This window comes from Montipora capricornis, chromosome 6 (assembly GCF_036669925.1).
Source record: "Montipora capricornis isolate CH-2021 chromosome 6, ASM3666992v2, whole genome shotgun sequence".
In the NCBI taxonomy this organism is placed as follows: Eukaryota; Metazoa; Cnidaria; class Anthozoa; order Scleractinia; family Acroporidae; genus Montipora; species Montipora capricornis.
In genome coordinates this window covers 68085489-68104577 of record NC_090888.1, presented here as the reverse complement: position 1 = coordinate 68104577, position 19089 = coordinate 68085489, and the positions used below count along the sequence as shown (strand labels likewise).

General features: G+C 39.7%; 2 protein-coding genes across 2 annotated transcripts in view; one reads left to right on the top strand and one right to left on the bottom strand.

Annotated features, from left to right (window-relative positions):
* Positions 1 to 1923: 1923 nt before the first annotated feature.
* Positions 1924 to 8001, bottom strand: LOC138053004 (uncharacterized). Its single transcript, XM_068899678.1, has 5 exons — positions 7879 to 8001; positions 6872 to 7180; positions 5296 to 5315; positions 4181 to 4302; positions 1924 to 3272 (listed from the first exon to the last, which is right to left on the bottom strand). Coding segments are annotated over exons 1-5 (585 nt in total). The 5' UTR covers positions 7881 to 8001; the 3' UTR covers positions 1924 to 3140.
* Positions 8002 to 8034: 33 nt separating this feature from the next.
* The window catches only part of LOC138053000 (activating signal cointegrator 1 complex subunit 3-like), a 42802-nt gene continuing 31747 nt past the window's right edge, over positions 8035 to 19089 (top strand). The window contains exons 1-11 of the mRNA XM_068899661.1: positions 8035 to 8351; positions 9281 to 9326; positions 10114 to 10788; positions 11620 to 11687; positions 11961 to 12127; positions 13050 to 13191; positions 14178 to 14303; positions 14955 to 15155; positions 15530 to 15670; positions 16671 to 16835; positions 17833 to 18081. Coding sequence (XP_068755762.1) covers positions 8139 to 8351; positions 9281 to 9326; positions 10114 to 10788; positions 11620 to 11687; positions 11961 to 12127; positions 13050 to 13191; positions 14178 to 14303; positions 14955 to 15155; positions 15530 to 15670; positions 16671 to 16835; positions 17833 to 18081 — 2193 coding nt within the window. The 5' untranslated portion in view covers positions 8035 to 8138. The remainder of the gene's footprint in view (positions 8352 to 9280; positions 9327 to 10113; positions 10789 to 11619; positions 11688 to 11960; positions 12128 to 13049; positions 13192 to 14177; positions 14304 to 14954; positions 15156 to 15529; positions 15671 to 16670; positions 16836 to 17832; positions 18082 to 19089) is intronic.

Below are 19089 nucleotides of genomic sequence, written 5' to 3'. Positions count from 1 at the left end.
AGTTGCTTGCCGTCATTTTGAAGCGTATATATGGACGTGAAGTAAGCAATCATGGGATATGTCCCAACGCTTCTGTCGCTTCTATCGTTTGAACCCGGTTTCCATTAAAAATATGCGATCGCTTGAGAGTCTTTTCCGGTCGTCTCTGTCGCAAGGATAGAACTCGAGTCTATCTCGGACGACTGATCGTTTTTGTCGCAAGGATCGTCCCGGGTGATCGCTAGAGCGTTTCCATATGATCGTCTCAGTCGCTTCCAAAAATTTGAAGCGACAGAGACGATTGTAACGACAGGGACGACTATTTGGAAACCGGGCTTTACACACGGTTTTTGTCGCTGCAACATGACCTCTCCTGTCTGCCCACCTTTACGGATTTCTTTCCGTGGATCAAAAACGTCGCTATCCACTACTAGCCACCTCCACTTCATTGAATAGTTGTTAGCATCGATTATTGAAAAATGAACCTTGTTTTTAAAAGTGTCAAGTCTTCTAGCGCTGAGACACTAACTGGGGACAATAGAAATCAAATCAATTGATTAAACATTGGTTTTGGGGGAGAGTGGAAAACCAGTTTACTCGGACGAGAACCTCTCGAAGCTGAGTAGAGAATCAACAAACTGAACCCACATGCGAAGCCGGGTTTCAGGGAATCGAACCTGGGCCTCGTCTAACCGATCATAACAGCCTTAGCGGACAAACAATTTCCGACAAGGCGATTACCAATTTTCTTTAAAGCGGCCTAAGCTCGTCATGAGACCCTTTGGTGGGAGGCGAATAATCACACTAATGCGCCAGCTCTACTGCCAGTTTTATAGCCAGCGAGCAAGCCGTCCAAAACGAGTTGGGGCGGGGAAAGGAGAGCTTGCAACGATCACCGTAGAGTTTTGGTTTCCAGTCACCCCGCTCTGCCTCGCTTTGGACAGCTTGCTCGCAGGCTAAACAGTTTTGATAGGGAGCTTAAGCAACGACAACGGCAACGAGAACGTTATCTATGAATATAACTGAATTTGCGTAATTTTAATCGCTACGTGACTATTTCAACCTTTTTAATATGACAAGGATGTAGTAGTTCCTCAAAAATGGCACTCGTCGGAACGGCACTTAATTTAGGGGAGAAATGAAAATTTATCCTAAAGTGCTGACGTCTTTGATAAAATCTCAAACTTGGCTATAGAGCGTTTTCACTCACGTGACCAGCAGCCATATTGGATTACTGAAACGAAAGAAAGTATTTGCATAAAATTAGAGTTCAATTCCCGGAGGATTAGTTTGGTACACTATCATGGCCGCCATTCCTTTGTTTTGGATCACCAACATGGCCGCCGTGACGTCATATGAAAACGCTCTAGTTCACGTTGTTGTTTTGCTGACGACGGCAAAGAAATAAAAACGCACGTGCAGAGCGTGCAAAGCTATTGTTTTTGCCCACTGAATATGCAAATTTGTGACTGTCTTGTTGCCGTTGTCGTTGCTTAAGCTCCCTAACATCTGTTATTAATATATACTAAAACAGTGCATAGCGTTGAACGCGCGCGGTGATTGTCTTTTCAAACTCCGGATATCATTTGCTATTCACCTTCAAGCAATTCGCGCGGAATTCGCGCCCGAAAATGTTGTAATCTTTGCAGGAATAAATGAGTTAAAATCATAGTTTTGTGCTACATTTAGTATATACTAAAACAAATATTCACCTCAGTGTCAGTGGCTAGTGGTGGATATTTACCGAGCCGCATTACTCGCCGATGAGATTGGCTTAAAAGTTTCGCCAAAATTTGTCAATGAGTTTGCAATTGGCCTACATCAGTACCTTGACTTGTGCTATCAGACTCAATTCAAATATCCATTCTGCTGTACCGGTATTCCAAAATGTTCGTACTAGCTAATGAGCTAACACTCCAGTTAAAGAAAAAATTGACATCCAACTTGCTATCCCAATCACTACTCGTTTAATTCCACTTCAGTTTTTACACGTTGTTCTAGCTATCACATTTCCGATAAGCTAAGAACCTTATCACTTCTGGGAATCAAACAACATGCAGAATCTGTGGATTACGTGCACTATGCATTAATAGTCGAGGCTAAAAAGGTGCCAAAGTTGATCATTACGTAGAATTTGTTTTCTGAAATAAATACTGGTTCCATGTGACAGTATCCGTCGTTTGATTTTTGTGTAATAAAAAAATATTAAATAAGGTTTTTGTGATATCTAGAATCAAGTTTAAGCAAGTGGAATAAGCCTCAACCTTGATCATTCCAGCTATCACCTGGGCCCCATCTTATAATCTTATTAGTTGAATAATGTTATGATGAATTTCGTATATTTGAGTTCACATTGCAACCTGGTTGACAATAAAACATAGCTTAATGCTACTATCCTGCGAACAGGCTCTCACTGGCCGCAAGAAACGAGCTCACTCGTGAGGGGCCTGAGACGAGCCGGAGAGCGAAAAATGGGAACCTGCAAGGATGGTATTGAATTTCGAATCCGGCCACTACAAAGCTATCAAAAATTTGACAACTCGCTAACCCAATGTGTCAAATTATCAGCCCATAGAAATTGGGCACAACGTCAACAAACATGACTGCAAATAGCCTATTTCCGAGTTGCTGCATGCCTCAGTTTCAAAGCGAGTCCTAGTGCACAACCATTCAAATAGAAATGAGTTGCATATTTCTGTGCAAATCAAACTCATTTCTCTATCAATAGTTGACCAGCAACTCAGAAATGGCCCATTGCATTGGGGAGGCTTTCAGTGGGAATCACATCTACATAACAACAGGACCTATCATTTTTCATCAATCAGAACACTGCTTTTGTGTATGAACATGCTGTATTCGGGAAACAGTGCCATCCTTTGCAGGCTGTCATTTCTTTGCACCTGAGGCCCATAGTACCGGTACCATCAAACTATGTCTAATTATGAATTTCAAGGTGAAACAAAAGTCAAGTAATTGGTTATTCTTTTGCACTATAACTTCACTCGTATTTTTGTTTGCTGTGAGCAGAGCATCTCAATAGTCAAAGACGAGCCCCACAGGCATTTATACAATTGTGTGATGAACAAATGAGCATAGTGCACGACTTCAAAGTTCACTGCTTCCTGGCGATATACATTCAACAACTTGCCACCATGTATTTCTTACATGTTATCTGGTGGATTTTCAATACTAGACTTAAGGGGTATCAGTTTTTCAGTTGCAAGAACACTTTCTAGTAGCGTTGAAAGATGGGTGAGATCCTCCAGCATTATTGCCGTGCTGTGTGACACATCCTGCAAAACAGGAATGAGAAAAAGAAAAATACATTGAAGAAATCAAAATGGGATGGGTAATTCCCCCACCCCACCCCCTTCCACCCGCCCCCCCCCCCAAAGAAAAAAAAAAAAAAAAAAAAAAAAACTTGTCTGCCTATTTATAAACATTAGAGTAGACACACAAAACTCTCTAGGAGAAAATTATCACTCAAGGAACAGCCGTATTAGGAAATAAGACTCTTTTAGGCATCAAATGTCTGGAGGTTACAGGTTGCAGGTTAGGGTTACAGGTCACTAATTGTTTCACCATAGCTGAAACAACCGAAACTTTAACTAATGCTAACATTAGGCCTAAACAAGTTGTGCTTAAGATAATGTTAAATTAAGCCTAAGTTTACCATTTCTGTAAAGGTTTGGGTTGTTTTAGTTATTGTGGATAAAACAATAACCTACAATCTGCACTTTATACATCAGTGTACCCTCCGTCAAACGTTCTTGTGTCAGCTGTTGGTTGTGGCAGGCACAAGATGAAGGAGGAGTGGGTGGTGGGAAAAAAATCACACCTCTCATACCCAAGTCTACCAATTCTTTGATTTTCTCCTCTCCTCTAGCATTTTTATTCTCCCCACTTTTCACTTTTTGGCTCGTATTAAACTCCCTTTCTGTCTTGCTTCCTAAATTTTCTGTTAGCATTCAGTTGTTCAAAAGATGATCAAAACTTAACCTCACTTTCAATTTAGTCTCATTAAAAATGCTACAAAATAGTCTTAGGTTTAACCCATTAACACCTGAACTGCCCTGGACCACCTCCCTTGACGAGTAAAATCATCTGCCGTTAGACAGAGTAAAATCTATTATTATCCTGGACTCCCAGAGGTCAATGGGTTAAGGTAAACCTAATAGATGCTTGTTTGCATCAAATTTACCTGTGCTGTGGTCTGTGCTCTGATGAGATGAAACTTAGAGCTTTCAAGTTTGGCACCGGCTGAGTTGTAACACTGTGTTAAACCTTCCACAAGGTCACTTCTCAGAACCAAATTCCTTTCCCCTTTAATGATAATGAAAACAAACTTAGAATGGATAATTCCAGCACAAAAGATACTAATTTATTATTATTTTTCTTTGCTCCAGTTTCAATAAAAAGGCTTTTAAATCGTCCTCCCCATATTGAATATTTCCGGGATTCCAATCAACATTGAAAATGGGGAGGGTAATTATAATGATAATAATGGTTTTCAGGGAGGTCTTGCACCCGATCGAATTGGAATTTAGAAATGTTGGTTTTTGAAGAGAGGGGTAAACCGGAGAACCCAGAGAAAAACCTCTTGGTGCAGAGTAAAGAACGAACGACAAACTTAACCCACATATGGCCATAAGTCTGGAATCAAACGCACGCCACACTGGTGGGAGGTGAGTGCAATCACCCCTAAGACATCCCTGCTCCCCACTGTATGATACTAACTTCTTACTAACCGAGCGCGAGGGCCGTACTGGGGAATATTGGCCCAAGGTCGTGGCAGTACGGACCAAGTGCAGCGAGGTCCGTACAAAAACGACCGAGGGCCAGTATTCCCAAGTATGGCTCGAGCTAGGTCGGTTAGTAAGTAGTTTATTATATGGCTTTTTAATTACCTTTTGCTTTGTTTTTACAAGCCCGTAATCGGCCCGTGGGCATTACGGGAGAATAGTGCCCTACAATTCAGTCACAATCAGCCAATCAGAGCGCGCGTTATATCGGCTACAAACACAAGCCATATATGGTCTTAACATATGTTTATTTTGAAGTATTTTAGCTCAAGAGTCCCAAGACTTTTGTAAAGGATTGTAGCTTTCTCTCATTGTTAAACTTAGTACTTACCAAGCATTGGAGGCAGAACAAAAAAAAAATTAACTTGAACTAAAAATCTGCTTGAAACAAAAGCTTAAAATTCTCCTGGCCTAGTGATAGGCAAGTACCCTTTCAAATAATAATATTATTGAGAAAAAAGAAGTAAAATAGTACCTGTAGAAACTTTTGAACCATATGCTGCCTAGTACTTACTCAGTTTTCGGTGAAAAGGCCTTGACGTAGGAAGAAATAGAGTCCAAAGTTATGCATGCAAATGAAAAGAACACACAAGATTATTTAGGAATGGCAAGAATCAAAACAAGAACCCAGAGCCTAAGGAACCACTTTTTGAAACAACTCCTTTGAATAAAAGACAGTTGACAATTTCAGGCAATCTGCAGACATTGGAATCAATGCATTTAACAAGAACTAAAATCACTCCTGCATGATCTACGTGGTCACATAGCTGGACCTTAGCTCACCTTCTGCAGCATAAAGGGACTGAGGGTACCACTTATGTTCAGAAATGCATGTAATTATAGATGCATTCTAAAAAATTAGATCCATGCATGCTCAATATAGGGACACTGAAAAACGCAGACTGCAGACTTTGCAGGCCATGTGTAAAATGAAAATTTGGTTAGCCTGAATAAGGCCTACATTGTAAGTAACATTCGGTTAGCCTAATTAGGCCTAAATAACATCCAGGTTAGCCTGTTTATGGTTAGCTCTCAATAGTGAAGGTAACGCCATATTTTACCCCTGGTCTGCACGGTCTGCACAGTCTGCAGTCTGCGTTTTGGCGTGACCGCTCAATATGCCACCTGTACGTTAAAACAACAAAGTCAGCAAAGGCATTAATGTTATTTTTTATGTTTAATTTAGGTTTTTCATCACTGATTAATTATTTTTTTGGTATTTTTTTCTAATTGAAGAATATACTTAAAATAATATACGTGTGCATGTACACAAACTAATATTGCAAACAAAATCAGGCAAACTGGCTGAAACAAGCAAGCAAACAAAACTTATAACAGTTTAATGTTTAATTGAGGAGAAGAGTTTGGAGAACACTTTGTGACACTAAATTTATCACAAAATATATGCACTGGTATTTGAGCAATAGAGGACGTTTTCCGTGTTTCCATAGCTTCACCTAAACACGAGGGGGAGTTGGGAGAATTTGAGACAGTTATGCAAACCAGAGACACAGTCGAGGGTTTGCATAACTGTCTCGTATTCTCCCAACTTCCCCGAGTGTTTAGATGAGACTATGGAAACACGCAAAAAAAGTCCTCTATTGCTTTTATAAAGTATTCCTCAAAGATAATTCGACAAATGAAGGAAAATGCTGGTTTTTTTACTTCTTGATTGAAACAGATTTTCTTGATACATGCTCATATTTCTTACCAGCCAATCAAAACGCACGTCTGACAACATAACCAGTCAAAATTTGTGTGATGTCACAGCCGTGTTTCCATACTCTCATCTAAATACAGCTGTTGACCAATGAGAGTGCACATACTATCCTAATTATTTTATAAATTAAAATGCATGACGTAATGTTCAAGTTAAGAGAGGAGAAAGGAGTCGGACTTCATGATGCTTATCAAAGTCTTCTTGCATCTCACTCCGAGGATTTCTGGACAATATAATTATCGAAAGTGTATTGCACAGAATAGTCTGTATTTGTTGGGCAACTCAGAGCTTGGATTATAGATTTTGCACACCTCTTGAAGAACAGAAATAATAACAATAATTATTATTATCACAATGTCGTGACACTTACGAATCAAACTTGTAAACAATCTTTTGCCTTTTAGTCTTGGTTTCTGAACCGGATTCCAATTCAACTCTGTGTATTTCAGAGTTCAAGTCCTCTCTGTCTTTCAAATATTTTCCCTCTGACTCTAAATCATCACCGTCATCACTTGTTTTCTGTTGTCCAGCAACTTCATCATCCTCTTCATCGTCAGTTTCCGATGCTTCACCACTTACCATGGTACCACTTACCATAGTATTGCGCATAAATGTGGCACTTTGATCAGTTTCACCATCAGCTTGCTTTTCTAGGGTATCCTTCACTCCTGATTTAGACCTTGAAGCAAAAGATTGCCTCAAAATGTTGAAATGGCAAACAAATGAATCGATCCATAAATAACTAAAAGTTGGCAGTAAACATGCATGCTTAAATTTGATTGTATCACCTATGAAAATCGACTTGGATTTTTTATTGGGAAATAGACGAAATTATCTAACTCATTGTTATACCCAATTCAAATCTTCAGGGGTTAAGATTCTTTGCGTATTGCATTTGTATTTGAATTTGGCATTCACATTTAACTGATATGGAAATAACCGGAACTAACGTTTTATCTCAAAGGGTTTGAATTGGGTACAATTGAGTTCGCCGATTTGGACTCTTTCACGATTTTTGCTGTAAATTTCCCTGCTAGAAGACGTCTCTTTTCTTTTACGTTCGCTGTGCTGTCGAGTACGGGAAAAGAAACCTCTCTTTTCGCGTACTCGACAGCCCAGCGAACGCAAAAGTAAAGAAACCTCTGCTAGCAGAGAAGCTGTAAATATGCAAACGCCAAGAAAAAAAAAACTTTCAACTCACAAAAAAAAATCATTTCAGACTCTTTCCCCAAACGAGAAAAAAATTAATCAGAATCACGAACGTTAAAGTACGTAGGCTATTAAACTTCAGCCACAGTCTACAAATCAATTAATATTATCACAGAATTTTACACAACATCTCCTATAACACTCTGCTATTTCTGTTAAAATACTCACATTTTTTGGTAGAGAAAGTAAAAAAAGTCCAATCATTTTTCGTACCACGTTCGAAAACCAGTCGATGCCATAAAAGAGGATACAATGGTGAAACATACACAACCACGACCACAACCACTTTTTATCACCTAATGATGTAACGCTGGTTCAAGAATTGCGGGCTTTCTAAAGAAGTGGTGCAATGGTCGTGCAATGGAAAATGGAAGTGTTGCTAATTTCAGCTAATTGTAACTTCTTCGATAATTTTCCTATCTAACGAAATGCCCCCAATAGAGTTACCAAGATTAACAGGCTCCTTGCGGGCTTTCTCAGGACTTTCTTCTCCGCATTCACAACAACCAGAAATTGGCGATCTTCTAAAGAGGAAGCGACAACTGAGATCGAAAAAACAGCTGGAGGGAACTTTCTCGTGGTCAGAATTAAAAAGTTTGATGGTGGATGCGACCACCTTTGATAAAAATGCTGCTCAAGAGGTATGCTCTTTGGGGCAAAGGCAAATGATTGTGGAACGAGATACCTTTTTCAACCATCTCAAATTGGCATGCCCCCATTCCGGCCCCCCCCCCCCCCCCCCTCATCCTGGCACCCCACCTGTGACAGGTGACAGGCAGGGCAGGGACGGTCGGATCATTTAAGAATGGTAGGACTAGAAAATCTTTCCTAGACTTCAAGCACTAGGGGTCACTGTTTCTCCACTGATTGTCATTTAGAACCCTAATTTATTTAAAGCTACTAAAGGGAAAAAGTTAATATAGGAGGAATACAGCCCAGTGGGCCCCTTCCCTTCTTTGGTCCCTGTCTGTCTCAAGTAAAAGGTAAAGGTGGAGTAAAAGTTTATTATTATTTTTTATATAGATACCAATCATGTTTCACCATATTGTGTCCATTTGTATTGTGGGTAATTACAAGGGGAAAGGATAGAAAGAATAAGATGGAATGAAATTCAGGATTTGGACGGTAATCCAGATGACTGAGAGACCAAAATGTAACAAAGATGGACACTAGACCCAAGATTAATGTATTGAGCTATAGGATCCTTCAGTTGTCAGGGAAGGAGGGGTTATTACTGCAGCTGTAATGCTTTACCATTACCCAGAGCCTTAAAATAATAAAATTTGTAGGTAAAGTGCTGCCTTCGTTATGACATTTTGAAAATTGTTAGATGTTTAGTTGTTTGGGTGGGGATCAATTAAATTCTATGTCTGTTGGACAATTTTTTTATTTACACAGTGGGGTGTTAAAGTCTTCATTGTTGTGGTAAATCTCTGCTAGCATGTGTTAAGCCGTTTTATATCTACAGTTAGAACTGGACCACTTGGTAAAAGAGAAAACAAATCATTGACATAGTTATAGGGAAGGTGGGTTTATATTATAATAAAAGTTTAAATATTCCATTCTGTAGGTCAAAACGTTGTTGAAGGAGCTTGTTCTAACCTCCCGAGAGATTGGTATGTTGGCAGTTTCATTATGTAACAACTCCTACCTTACTAAAAAAAAATAAAAACTCAGATCATTTCCAAGTGGTGTCAAGTGCACATAAGACTCAAATCTTACAATGTCTTTTTTTTGAGGGAGCTCTTCCCTATTTTGCCTTGTTGGCATTTTGGCATCACTACTGTAGTTTGATAAAATCATGTAAACAACATCGTCGCTCTTTGGAGGTTGGGTGCCCGAAACATCCTGGAGCTTCCACTATTGGCAGCCAGCGCCAAGATGGAGACTGCACCGTTGGCTGGAAAAACCTGACACCCCCGCAATGAGCCCCCAAACACCCGAGAATAACGGGCACCCTTCACACTGTGTAAAGCAGTGGGTGGGGTGGGCGGTAACAAAAACCGCTAAACGCTCCACACACAATGCTCCTACTTCCTGTCACACTGATAAATAAATGATACAGCCCAAAGCACAAGGTATTCCACACATGCGCAAGTATACTAAAACCACTGACCATTTGGCTGCAGTCGCTCCTTAGGCTAGTTGTTTACTTGGTTAAACTTCGTTTAACCTCATATAAAGTGACGAAATGGTTAATCCTGAAATGGCTGTTCTATTGGATATATGTTTTTGTTACTCAATGTCCTTTAGTACCTGCCGTTCACGTAGTGCATACCCTTTTCAAACCCTGAACGAATATGTCCCAAATGTTGCAAAACACTTAATTGGTAATTCCAGTTTATTGGCTGAGTTGTGACTTTGGGGGACGTACCCAATATGAAACATCTTTTCGATCTATAGTTGGTCAGGAATCATCTGGAGAGGCTGTGGAAAGTGCATCATTATTTGTTTTTATAACTTTGAAGCATACAGCCCTCATTGGAAAGGATGAAACTTCAAAACTGAAGAATTTCTTTGGAGCATTCCCTGCAACGGCGGCCACCAAAGCTTGTCACATTGTAAAGAGCTTAATTTCACTTCTTCCAGAGGATTTCTTAGCAGTTATTGATAAGAGAACAGAAGGCAAAGACGACAAACCTAGAAAAGAGTTTGGTAGTGATATTAAATTCATGCCATTACAACCAAAAGACTTCTCTCTTAATGATGATTTAATTTCTGATTCTGAGGATGAGGAAGTGGAACATAAACTAAGTTTTCCACTCAAAGAAGAGCACATCTCTGGTAAAGAAACAGTGAATGACTCAACAAACAACAAAGATGACATAACTGGTTCTTGGTTAAGAGACCAGTGTGCGTTGTATTTTGCTGACAGTTCAAGTGGGCTTTCCGTTTTGGATCTCTGTTCTGCAATATTTGACATTCTTGCTTCTGACAGAGATAATGCAGCTCTCCAGAATGAGTTATTTGAGCTCCTTGGTTTTGATCGGTTTGAGTTCATTCAAACCCTTTTGGCTGACAGACATAGGATTCTCATAGCAACTTCTGAAAGTGCTTTTGATTTGACGGAAAGCAAAGGTAAGCAATAAAATTTAAAAAAGGCTCCAGATGACAAAGAGCAATGGACTGAAAGTCAGGGCCATGGTTGTTGGTTGGAACCCCTAGGAGGAGGAAAATCTTTATAAATGTAAGACTGAAGCCTTTATAATGTTAATCACAGGGCCCTAACCCCCCAGATATTCTCCATGAAGTCTTTTGGATGGTTAAAAACATAGGCATTGTTCACAAAGGCTAAAAGAAAGAGTCCTTAAAGTTTTTTTTCTGCAAAATGTGTGACATAAAAAGATGTGTCAAGAAATGGTTTTGTCAGTAACACCATGGAAAGAAATTTAGAGCTTTGATGTTGTAGTAATAAGAGATCTACATGTAGTGTGGGAGACCCCCATTCCCCAATGCTTGCTGTTAATTAATTTTAATATGCAGCTGCAAATTCGTAAATGGTTTGAACACAGGAGTCATATCAATATTGATAATTGAAGTATGATCATTCTTTGGAGGCGGGGATTTTTTACAGGTGACAGGGCAGGTTTACAGGTCACTATTGTAACATTATGATAAAACAACCCTAACTCTTAATTAATGCAGGTCTGGGCCTAAAAACTATTATTTTGCCCTAAGGTTTAAGGAAAGTGATTAGGGTTATTTTAGCGATGTTAAGACAATGACCTTTAAACCTGACCTGTGACCTATAAAAAATATCTGCCTCTGTTTAGGATAACATTGACTGATGTGTTGACAACCTGAGTGGAAGCCATCTTCAGAGTCAAGTGATTTGTGTGACAGTATAAACGTCAGTCGATGATTACATCAACATGATGTAAATGTTGACTTGCTCTATGTATACTTTAGAAATCAACAGAACCAAAGCTCCAGCAATGTCAAACAGGCCTTTATATGGATGCCAAGTAACTGTGCAGGTAAAGTGAAGTTGCTGCGCTGCAAAACAAATTGCATGTTGTAATCAAAGTTGCTTGACAGTTACAATAAGAGAATTGTGTGCTTTTATGACAGTAAGTAAGTGGTCCTTTGCCGTTTTCCATTTCACATAATTTTATGGGATGCCAAACTTCTCTAATATTTTGAATAATTTATTTCTGGGGTGAAAGCTGTAAGTCTGAATTTTTCAAAAATAATATGAAAGGTTACTTTTTTACTCCTGAAATGTGATGTCACTATTGGTATAACTACAGTCAGAACAAGAAAAACAGTTGATGCGGCAAGTCAGAAAGGAAGAAAAGAAAGAAGAGCGCCGTCAAGCTCGCAGAGACAAAAAGCAATTCTCTGATGATCAGGAAATGGATCAAGAAGCATATCTTAGGAGTCTTGGCTTTGATCCTGAATTTATGAAAACACAAAGGTATGGAATAATTATAAATCTGTGAACCCAGAACTTTTTCGTCTCCCACTTAAGAATGGATGACTTTTGAAACTAGATAGTTACTTGAAGCAAGATTAACCTAATTATTGGTTACATTGAAATTTTATCATTTCTGTATCAAGCAAGAAAGGTTGTTACACAAAAGGGTGTACCCATTAGATTTACATCTTTTTTTTCATGTTCTTTGTAAAGTGCATTGTGAGAACATTTTGAGTTGACAAAACTGAACCTTTGGTCACTTTTTACATGCTATTTTTTAATGACCTAATATCATCAATAATTTACTGGTTTTCTAACAACACGTTATTCTATTTACTTGGAAAGCATGCAGCCCCCATTTATGAGTAATAATGCCTGCCTGACGTTAGACAATAAAATCTACAAGTCTCACTGAGTCATGAGGCAAAGGGTTAAAGGGGGCATAGTTTTTGAGTGGACCGAGGTGTTGTTAAGCCATTCACTCCTAAAGCGGCCACCATTGACGAGTAAAATCATTTGGCATTAGACAGAGTAAAATTTGCAAGTCTCACTCTGAGAAGAAGGGTTATTTAAAGAGTTTAACATAATTATGCAAGTTGTCATCTCACTGAGCTTTTATCAGTTAAACAGTGGCACTGGGAAATAACAGGAAGTACAAAAAATAAAATAATTATTAATGCTCATTCATCAAAATTTGGGACTTAGTGAAATGATCCTCATAATGACAATTAATATATAATTGATGATCATTAATTAATCATTTATGGTCAATAATATATTTACCGGTATTATTATTATTGACTGTTTCTGACCCTGACCTCATTTTTTTAAAGCTGATTCAATATTGCCACTTATGGTGTAAATATTGGCATTTTTAAGTGATTATTCAATAATTAATAAATAGTTTGTTTATTTTTTTAAGGGAGGTTGCTCTTCAGGTAGCATCAAATGCTCCCTTGTTTCCAAAGCCAAAACGGAGCACTCAGCCCTCTCAGAATTACCCTTATGTATTTGATGCTTTGGCCGAAATGCAGCGTTCAACGGCTTTCATTTCAGACACCAAGGTATTTGAATCCTTTCCATTGCATTTTTTAAAATCATCTGTAATTAACAAGTTGAATGCAAAATAGAGATAGCTTGTTTTTACCGTGCTAGGGTTCTTTTCACGAAGAGATTCTGTCACCAGAAAGGTACCCAAAAGGCAGTTAATCCTATTGCTGTAATGATGTTTACACAATTTTACCACAGATACAGAGAACATTCACATCCATGTCCATTCATGTTTTCATGCCAACTGACGCTATTTACAACTATTCAAGGCTAGGGTTACCGAAATTGTTTACGTTTACTTGAGGTGTAAAGTTGGAGGGATACTGTAGGGAGGTTTCTGGAGACAAGTGATGTGGAAGTTGAGCAGAAGTATAAGGGGATACTTTGTGACATTTATCATAGAGAATGAGCTTCTCATAGTGCAGTCGCCACTTGCACAATCCCATAATGCAATACGTTTTGGGGGGTTAGTTGCATTAAAACAATGGATATCCAGTTCACTGAAGCATAATACAGTACCAAGAGTAAAAAAATTGTGAAAAGAAGCCCCCAAAACGTATTGCATTTTATGAAATTGTGCAAGTAGTGAATTTCTGGAAATTCTGGCAGCACATAAAATGGTTGCTACTAGGCACAAATTTAAATTTAAAAATGGTGTTGTTTTAGAATCAAAACAACATTTGACTTGATGTGCATTAATTGTTAATTTCAGTTTACAGTGTCCCCAATCAGTGCTCCAGTGCCAGAACGACTAGACACTTAAATAAAGTTCCTTTCCTTTCCTTTTTCCTTCTGCTTTTTTGCTAATTTTGAGGAAAAACCGAAAAGGAAAATCCATTATCCCCCTAACATCCTTTACAAGGTAATGTAGAAGTAAGAGATTCCTTAACTTCAATGGTTTGCTGCAATGCGGTAATATTAAAATTAATGTGATAATTTTGTCCCCGACTTGAATTAAGGTTGAAAAACTATTTTTTACCCTAAGAATTTTCGTTTGTAGATTTCTTTGCCAGCAGATGCCGTGCGTAAAAACACAAAGATATGTGAAGAGGTGGTTATTCCTCCCAACACCCCCGCGCCGCCTTCGGAAGGAGAAACGTTGATTCCAATTACGTCCTTAGATGAGGTGAGTGTAGCTTGTGAACACGGACCGTCCTTATTGTCAATAGAGAGAAAAGACAGCACGAAATACACGAGTGTTCATAAGCTAACGTTAATTCAGAGGATGAATTCAAAGATGGCCTCCGCTCAGGTTTTCAAAACGTTGGTCACAAACGACAGTCCTTCTCAGAACTGCACTCACCCGGACGATCCATCCCCATCAAGCCAAGTCATTCCTGGATTCAGGTATTTTCAATTTCAACACAAGGGGAAAATGTGATGAATTGCGCGATGCCCGGAAGCCTTATACGGCGGTTCAAAACAACAATACAAATGAACTGTGATCGGTCATAAGAAGCTTGTGTAGGAAAGAGAAGGCTACATCGGCGGAGGAGTAAGTAGATGATGACGACGGAATCTTCTTCTTCTTCGTCTTGTAACCAAAAGACTGTTTTGGTTTTGTGTTGCAACGCTTGGTGATTTGCTAGAAAAATGCTCACGTCACATTCTCAGCCAATCAGAAGCAAGAGCCAAACTAACTGATTGGCTGCACGCGTTTTCCCGCTCTTTGCGCCGGCTTCACGTGTTTTCTTTGCGTTGTGATTGAACGATTAGATTCTTAGTGTTTGTTGTGATTGGCCAAGGTAATGATGGGTATATTTTAATTTGTTTTCAGGTTGGTCAAATGGGTTTTAAAGGCATGAAGCGACTCAACAGAATCCAGTCAATTGTGTTTGAGGCGGCATATAACACAAATGAAAACCTTCTGATCTCTGCACCAACAGGAGCTGGCAAAACAAACATCGCTATGCTGACGATTTTAAGGGAAATCAAACAGAACATCGAAGAAGGGGTTAACAAAAAAGACAAATATAACGTATGTTTACGATAACGTGGTTATACATGCTTTTTATGCAGTTTGAGGGCCGCGCAGAAAGTTTCTATTTAAACACCAAGATTCCCATGTAAAGGACGCGGTACTTTGGTCATTGGCAGATCATTTTTCAATCAACTATGGGTGTATTCAAAGCTCTGTGAAAGTTATGCAGTAAAAGAACCACTAAGGCCCATCCGTCCCTAATATTAAGACGGTGTTTAATTTACTTGTTTTAAAGATGCTAAGTGTCTTACATGTGTGTTAAAAAAATTCAAGCTGCCCTGTTAGCTTTAACAAAAATATTGCGAGCGGAGTTCTACTTCCAAGTGGTAAGACAGTGCTGGCAAGTTCACGTTTTCGACCTTTTTCCATAGATCATTTACGTGGCACCTATGAAGGCACTTGCTGCTGAAATGGTGCAAAACTTCGGCAAACGACTGGAATCTCTGGGGATATCAGTGAGGGAACTCACAGGAGACATGCAGCTGACAAAATCCGAGATCCTGAAGACGCAGGTACATTTCCCGCATTGTTAAACTGGCCTCGGTTGTTCAAAAGGTGGATAACGCTATCCACCGGATAAATCGCTATCCAGCGCATAAACACTAGCAAAACCAAAAGAGTTATCCGGTGGATAGTGATTTGTCCAGTGGATAGCGCTATCTAACCTTCGAACAACTGGGGCCTGGTAGACAACACGCAAGCCCTCCATTTTGGATGTCGCGATATGTCACGCGTGAGAAAATTCCATTCGCGGCCGTGCTGCACGCGCGTGAATTTCTCAAGAAGAGAGCTTACTCAGTTGGTTTGTATCCTCAAAGAGATTCAGTTGTCAATAGTGAGTTGAAAAGAATTGGAAAAATCCGAACGCTTCTGTTTGCCTTCCGATTACTCGTTCAAATTCTCTTCCCTTGAGGTGTACGAGATTCATAGCAGCTTGGCCATCACACTATAATCAGGTGGCAATTGTCCCTGTACACCGTTGGGAATGGAATTGTCGAAAGGTTGCATTCTCGCGAATATGAAAGGAGATGGTTACTTGGGGATACTCTGAAAAAAGATCTCAACTTCTCTGGCAGGATTTGACGTTTCGACTTTACTCTTACATGTTATCTGCACCCAAAAATGTTCAGTGAGTGAGTGGGCGATAATGCAAGGACGCTTTCTATTTGACAGAACTAACCGGCCAGACCGTGCATTTGGAAGGACTAACTCCACAACTCCTACAAATGAAAATACTTCGAGAATGGTATATACTCCTCCAGAAGAATGGCAGGGATTATCTTGCACTTGTTCCTTCAAATTGTTACATTTTTCTTTGCAAACTGATGGGTCTGGCTGGCCAGTTCTGACAGAAGGAAGGTGCCTTAAGACTCTTCGACTTCAACCTCACATGATCCTAGAAATTTCCACGTTAATATTCACAAATAAAATTGAAAGAGAGGAAAACAAATCAATGTTGTACTTAGAGATGTTCCTAACCCCGGAGCCTACTTACGGTGTTTTGTTTTTCAGATGTTAGTAACCACGCCTGAAAAGTGGGATGTGGTGACACGGAAAAGCACAGGCGACGTGGCACTAGCACAGCTTGTTAAGTTATTGATCATTGACGAAGTTCATCTGTTACACGACGACAGAGGCTCAGTTATCGAGTGTCTGGTTGCCAGGACCCTTCGGCAGGTTTGTTTGTTTCTTTTACGAAGGCCTCTTGCATAGGTCGTTTGTGAGTTCACCATATTGGACGGGTCAAGGGAAGACTAGGACCGATTCAGAGAAAGAATACAGTCTCTGTAGTGGAGTGAAAGATCGTGACCAGATATAACAGTTCGTAGTTAACCCGGCTTGTTTTTCTTGTATGCTAGTATCTTCTTCTTACATTTTGCAACATTGTCTGTTGTGTAATGTTTTTGAAGCGCATGTCGTGCTTTATCGAGTCTAAAACAGCCCGGCTTCGCGTCGTGGTTTTAAACCCCATAAAACACTCCTGCTCGTTTATTAAACAGTACGTAACAAAAGGAGACTGCCCGAATTGTCCGAGCTCTGCAATCGTGACAACCTCGTTCCCAGGGTCTCTGGAGTGACAACCTCGTTCCCAGGGTCTCTGGAGAGACAACCTCGTTCCCAGGGTCTCTGGAGAGACAACCTCGTTCCCAGGGTCTCTGGAGCGGGATACCCAGGGAGTGACTGGCTGCTTAAGTACGTAATGTTCATAACTGCGGCGATGATCTAAACATCTTAACATGCTGTGCATCTAGTGGTGGTTAATGGTGTAATACCGGCGCCCGTGAAGTGACGTTTTCGTTGACGTTGCAGCTATCGTTGCTTGCACTTCTTAATTTGGTCATTTGACTTCATTGTCAACATGGGAACGGCAAAGAAGCCCTCGTGGCGCTTGCAGAACACAAACTACTGCTTTTCTTCACTTTACCCATTTTATTGTGGCGTTTTTGTTCTTGTCAATGTTGTACTTGCTTAATTAATCCTTTCCTTCCTAAGGTGAAATTTAGAGTTTTTTACTCTGTCTAACGCCAGACGATTTTACCCGTCTCTTGGGCCAGGAGAGTTCTCTCTGGGCATCAGAGACGTTTTGCGGCCAACAGTTGCCTCATTGATGTCTAATAGACTAAAAATGTGCGGAACGGAATAAACGAGTTTAAATGTATATTTCTTCCTGCAGGTTGAATCGTCTCAGAGTATGATTCGAATTGTTGGCCTGTCTGCTACACTTCCCAATTACATTGATGTGGCGCACTTTCTTGGAGTCAACCCTTACGAGGGACTGTTTTTCTTTGATGGACGTTTTCGTCCCGTCCCCCTAAAGCAGACGTTTATTGGAATCAAAAGCTCGGGTCACGTGAAACAACTACATGACATGGACACCGTTTGTTATGACAAGGTTCTAGACAATGTACAACAGGGATACCAGGTGGGGATATCGGTGTACTGTAATCAATTTAGCATATTAAAGTCAGTTTTTCATGCGTCTGCCCTGTTATTGATCGTGAATTCCGTCATAACATTGTCAAAGTAGCTGTGGATCCGCAGAAAACGCTAGACAAAAATGCGCGAGTAACTTCAAAGTTTATTCAATCTGACGCGACCAAATTCATAATTCTCCTCTCTCTCTTATTGGCTAATCGAAAAAACGGAGACTTTCCATCGGTCACAAAGTGGCAGATCGACGTTTCACAAATGTTTGCATAAATTAAACTATACGAAATACATAAATTATAAATTTATGTGTCTATCTGCTTATGGATAATAAAAATTAGCCAATGAGCGTGCGAGAATTTTGCAGTCATTGTAAAACCAGTTGTTAACGAAACCACAGAAGAGACACACATAGAATATCCGCGAATCGAGGCGGTTGGCAAGAGCAGAATGAGCGAGATAAAAAGGATATGGTTTTCTTTGAATTCGCGGAGGATTTGCCTTTCGAGAATGAGCGTAGCGTGCAGAAGTGGCGAACAAATGTCGGTTTCCGATTGTTTCGCGCTTGTTTACAAATGGCTTTCGTGAAAATCACAGCGTTTTAGGGATAGTCCTTTTGTGCAAAAAGAATATGCAGGACAGTTTCAATAAAATGCACCCAAACGTATACTTGGTGTTTGGTCATTAAAAGACTCGTTTTTGCAAACACTGCGAAACGCGGCGTTATGCCTTAGTAAACTGTTGGAAAAAAAAAAACCCAGAACCCCACACGACTCGTAAGGATTCTCTCTTTTTCCTTTTTCGCAAAATTTAGGGCTTACTCTAATCTTGGTTTCTGGTTTCACCATTGTATGGGAGTATTAAAAAATTTTGTGTCTGAAATTAAATAATCATTGTCAACAATTTTGTGCATGTTTTTTTTTTTGTAGTCAACTGTTTTGATTTGCAGAAGCTAGTGCTTTCTTGTATAGTTTGCTCATTTCGTTAAAAAGAAAATTCGCGT

Bases quoted from the DNA above. Each gene is read 5' to 3' on its own strand.
- LOC138053004 (XM_068899678.1), bottom strand. The intron at 4,303-5,295 runs GTAAGTACTAGG...TTATCATTAAAG, and splicing joins GCCTTTTCACCGAAAACTGA to GGGAAAGGAATTTGGTTCTG. The intron at 3,273-4,180 runs GTAAATTTGATG...CCTGTTTTGCAG, and splicing joins GAGCACAGACCACAGCACAG to GATGTGTCACACAGCACGGC.